Genomic DNA, 5,000 nt, shown 5'->3' with positions numbered 1-5,000 from the left:
AAGATCAATACGGATCGATCAACTCTCTGAAACCTGGCAGGCTTTTTTATCTAACCCTCTGAACAAAACTGTTTCTTCCTCTTTATAAAATCTATTTTATTCATTTTCTTAAGGAAAAATGTAACTTTATAGTAAATTCCTTGTTATTTAATATAAATATTGTATTATAATAATCATAAATATAATTTCCTTGTAGGTTTTACCTCTACCGTTTTCTTAAATTTTTTTTTTGTTAATTTGGGGGATTTTTTTTTCTGGTAATTCTTTTTAAAAGTTTTCCTTAATGTCACTTTCCATGTGATTTTCTTCTGATTTTTCTGTCCTGTCCCGTGTTTTGGAAAGAAATCAAGTGGCTTTGCTCAGGTTTAAGGGGTTTGAGCTTAGTTGAGTTACTGAATGGCTCGGTGACATGGAGATGAAAGCGCTGGACTGTTGAGAAGTAAACGTGCACGCGTACACGTGCACGTGCACGGCAGCTGAGCTGAAGCTGCAGAGCGGCGAGGCGACGAGCGTCTCCTGCGCTCGCTCATCTGGACAAACCCACCTCAACCTGCCGAGTCAGCGCCGGAAATACCAGCTAATGCTGCGTGACGAGTCAGCGGTTTAATACCCAGGGTCATAAACCGTGTGTGTGTGTGTGTGTGTGTGTGTGTGTGTGTGTGTGTGTGTGTGTGTGTGTGTGTGTGTGTGTGAGAGAGAGGAATGTTTTAATAGAGAGGCTGAGGTGATACAACCTGCAGTGTCTTGGAAAAGCTGAACATGTTGCAGCCTGCAGCTCAGCATGCAGCCAGGAATCCACTCACTGTGTGTGTGTGTGTGTGTGTGTGTGTGTGTGTGTGTGTGTGTGTGTGTGTGTGTGCAGGCAGGATCATGTTGAGCTGTGTGTTCCCTGCACTACCACACTTCCCACATTTGTAATTTGTGAGAGTGACAACAGTAATTGCTGAAAATCAATCAAATATAGAAACAAATGATCAGGTAAAGTTCGATGATTCTGTAAACATGGTAATACACTCGCTGTCGTATTTATTAACCCTGTGAAACCTGATCAAATCACTTGATTTCTCTCAGAAATATGGGAAAATGGAGAGAAGCAAATTAGCTTAATGTTACATATGAATAATATTAATTATTATTTAACAGTCATGTTTATTATTGATTACTACTGTGATCATAGTTATAAAAGCCGTTTCCATCTGACAGGATTCAGCAAGGTTTTTTACATCTGCAGGTTAATTAGCATGTTGGTTGTGATTGGCTCTTACCTGGTGTTGTGGCTCCTTCACTGTCTTCACAGTTGCTGGAAATTTCTGAATGCAGGTTTTTCTGAATGAGCCTCCATGTGTGATGCAGCATCTCGGCTTTAACCCTTTAAGCTCTTTCTGACAGTCTCGCTCCGTGAATCCAGTTCAGACCGGCTGGGAACCACCGAGGAACTGATGTCATCAGACACAGAATGATGGGTTTATTTAGTTTTTATTTGGTTTTATTTAGTTTTTATTTCTGGTTGTCTGATAGGGAGCGAGACAGCGTACAAACTGAGTCTGCTTCATGTTAGCGGGACGAGTGACTCAGACTCACTGCAGGACAGGACGTCTCCTGGAGGTTGTGCTCTGTAAGGGCTGAGATAAATCCCAGCAAGCTGCAGAGGCTCTTTGTTTTTCAGGGTCGACTCGGCAGCGCAGGTAGATTTTGGATTTTTAACATCCAATGTGGCTGATGGTGATGCTGAGTCGGCTCTTAGAGATCGGCCCTGATGAACCCACTTGAATAAAGTGAGCTAATTTAGCAGAGATTATTCTTCTGTATGGCACTTTACATTGTTATTGTTTTAATCTGTTCAGCCTGAAACCCACCCACAATAATCCGGAGCTTTGTTCCGTGGGCGGTGGGTTTCCCAGTGGACTGGACCAGGACTGGTTCTGGCTCTCTGATGGAGAACTTGTTGTTTCCCAGCTGGTCTGTCCTGTGGGCGTCTGTCTGCACGCAGCTCCTCTCCTTTGGTTTTTCACTTCTTCACTGATCACTTCTCCTTCCTGTCCTCCATCACTGTCCTCTGTCTTCCATCTTCCTCCTCAGGGGAGGCCGCCTCCTCCTCCCGTCTCTCTCTCCGCCTTCGATCGTCCTCCGCCCCCCCCTCCCCCGTCTCCACACCCGTCTCCACGCCCTCGTTACCCCGCCGCCACGCCCCAGACTCCCCTCCTGATGACGCCCCGCGCCGCGCCTCCGCTCCGGATCGGCTGGTGGAGGAGTGGGGGGGCGGAGCCGAGATCCCTCAGGTGGTGGTTCACCCCCCGAGGAGGAGGAGCAGCAGGAGGAGGAGGGGTTAAGGGCTGTCGACGATGAAGACGCTGACCTTCCTCATGTGGATCTGCCCCTTTTTTCCTCCCAGCAAGGCAAATATCCTGCCGGCCCCGCTCGGCCCCGCTCGGCCCCGCTCGGCTCGGCCCGGCTCGGCTCGGCCCCGCTCGGCCCGGCCCGGCCCGGCTAGGCTCGCCCGGCCGGCTCGGCTCGGCTCGGCTCGGCTCGGCTCGGCTCGGCCCCGCTCGGCTCGGCCCGGCTCGGCTCGGCTCGGCTCGGCTCGGCCCCGCTCGGCCCGGCCCGGCCCCGCTCGGCTCGGCTCGCCCGGCTCGCCCGGCTCGGCCCCGCTCGGCTCGGCCCCGCTCGGCCCGGCTCGGCTCGGCTCGGCCCCGCTCGGCTCGGCTCGGCTCGGCTCGGCTCGGCTCGGCCTGACTCGGCTCAGCTCAGCTCGGCTAACAGCGTCCCTCACTCCCCAGCGCTTTAACAGGAAGCTGCCTGAGCTGCTGCATGTTGCTTCCATCAGCTGTCAGCTGTCAGTGTTGATGCTCATGCTAACACTCCTACCTCAGCACACTGACAGTGAACCAGTGAGACTACATTTCCCATCAGGCCCCTTGCTTCCTTTTTTTTTTTTTTTTTTTTTTTTTTGGTTAAAGCAGCGACAGAGCTCTGTGCTAATCCAGGGTTAAGAGTCTGCCTTAATTGCAGAATATTTCATTTAATTTTTTTAGACTGCCACTGAACTCAAGATGAAATAAAATGACATAATTTTGTTCTTCAAATCATCAAAGCTGTTTTTTTTGTTTTTTTTTTGTAATCACAGTATTTACCAGCGTGATGATGTCATGCGTTTGGCAGCAGGTTGATGCTGAGAAACTGTCAGCTGATCTGTCAGCTGATCTATCAGCTGATGTGTGGCGGTGCTCTGGGTTTCTCTGCTGTGTTTCCTGTCAAGCCCTCTCACACACACACACACACACACACACACACACAGGAAGCCTGCTGGGCTGCTGCATGCTGTGTCTCTGCAGGCCCGCTCTGCTGCTGCCTTGCTCAGCAGCACTGTGGACACTGAACCCTCACACACCTTCACCTCCTCACAGGCTTCTCCAGTCCCCGAGAAACCTTCTGTGCTCTGGAAGGTGGAGACCAGAGACCTGCTCTGCTCTAGTCTAGTGTGTTCACTTCTATTCTATTCTATTCTGTTCTATTCTATTCTATTCTGTTCTATTATGCTTTTGTTGTTATTTTATACTCTGTTGTACTCTAGTTTGTTCTGTTCTATTCTACTATGTTCTGTTCTAGAGTATTCTACTCTATTCTTGTCTGTTCTATTGCGATGCGTTCAGGTGTCCTATGTTGTTGACAGCGTCAGCGGTGCGTTCAGGTGTCCTCTGTGTTGTTGACAGCGTCAGTGATGCATTCAGGTGTCCTCTATGTTGTTGACACCATCAGTGATGCGTTCAGGTGTCCTCTATGTTGTTGACAGGTCAGTGATGCGTTCAGGTGTCCTATGTTGTTGACAGGTCAGTGATGCATTCAGGTGGCGTCAGCAGAACGTTCCAGCTGACTGATTGGTCCCATCCTGACTTTATGACTTTTTCGTTGATGATCTGCAGAGTTTAACGGTTTGTTGAGGAGGAAAATGTGGGAGAGTCATCAGATCAAACAGTGAAGTCACTGAGGCGGAGCTTTAAATCTGCTGTCTTTCTTTCTTTTGTCTTTTTCCCAGATAAAAACAGTTCAGCTGAATAAATCTGAAGACTAAACCTGCATTGAGTTTAACCTTTTAACCTTTTAACGTGCAGAGAGAGTGTTATCGTGTTTTTTTTTTTTTTTTTTTTTTGATGATGAGAACTGTATAGACTCAACTATCAACTGACTTGCCTGATTTTGTCAGTTGAGCTTTTTTTTTTTTTTGGGTGTTTTTTAGTGCACCTTTAACCCCGTAACACGTAAAGTAAAGGGCGTGTGTAGACTCTAATAAACCTGTTGGTTTCATGGCCGAGCTCACTTCCTGTGCGGCCCAGCTGACTTCCTGTGCGGCCCAGCTGACTTCCTGTGCGGCCCAGCTGACTTCCTGTCCCTGTCTGAGCAGGTCTGTTGGCGTCGCCCCAGTCGGCTCCTTGTAACCTCGACAACAGCAAGAGCAGCGAGAGCCGCATGAACGGCGGCGGCGGCAGCAGGGAGAACAGCACGGTGGACTTCAGCAAGGTAACCCCCCCCTCACTCGTACAGTTATATATTTTGCCTCATTCTGTTGTGTTTTGTCATTTAATCTGCAGAATAAAATGATATTCTGGCTGATAATCCACAGCTCAGTGGAGGTGGTACTCAGGAGGAGCTTTGTCTTCATATGTGAACGCATGATGACGTGTTTCTGTTTCTGTTCTGTTCTGTTCTGTTAGTCCGTCAGGTGAGAGTTTAGTGTGTAAACAGTGAAGACGACAGATTAGAGGCCAAAAACCCAAAGTTTTCATTTTAATTTGATGAAGATTTACTCAAATCAGCTGCAGAAAAACATCCAGATACCCTGAAGTTTAACTGGGACGCTCAGCTGCTTCTTGGTGTGTTCTGAACGGGTCTGAACACCACAGAAGAAGAGACAGACGAGGCAGGACGCAAATCAAAACTCTGTCCAACCAGCAAGCTGCTCGGGAGTCATGTGACCAGTGTTGGGACCAATTACTCACAAAACT

At 48.5% G+C, this 5,000-nt stretch overlaps 1 protein-coding gene across 4 annotated transcripts in view; it reads left to right on the top strand.

Annotated features, from left to right (window-relative positions):
• Window positions 1-5,000, top strand: part of slc4a7 (solute carrier family 4 member 7) — a 58,176-nt gene that overhangs the window by 20,817 nt on the left and 32,359 nt on the right. For all 4 annotated transcript variants that reach the window (XM_030072475.1, XM_030072476.1, XM_030072474.1 and 1 more), the window contains exon 7: window positions 4,400-4,515. In XM_030072475.1, coding sequence (XP_029928335.1) covers window positions 4,400-4,515 — 116 coding nt within the window. The remainder of the gene's footprint in view (window positions 1-4,399; window positions 4,516-5,000) is intronic.

The sequence above is a fragment of the Myripristis murdjan genome, chromosome 16 (genome assembly GCF_902150065.1).
Source record: "Myripristis murdjan chromosome 16, fMyrMur1.1, whole genome shotgun sequence".
Taxonomy (NCBI): domain Eukaryota; kingdom Metazoa; phylum Chordata; class Actinopteri; order Holocentriformes; family Holocentridae; genus Myripristis; species Myripristis murdjan.
The sequence above is the reverse complement of the archived record's forward strand: the minus strand, read 5'-3'. Positions and strand labels throughout refer to the sequence as shown.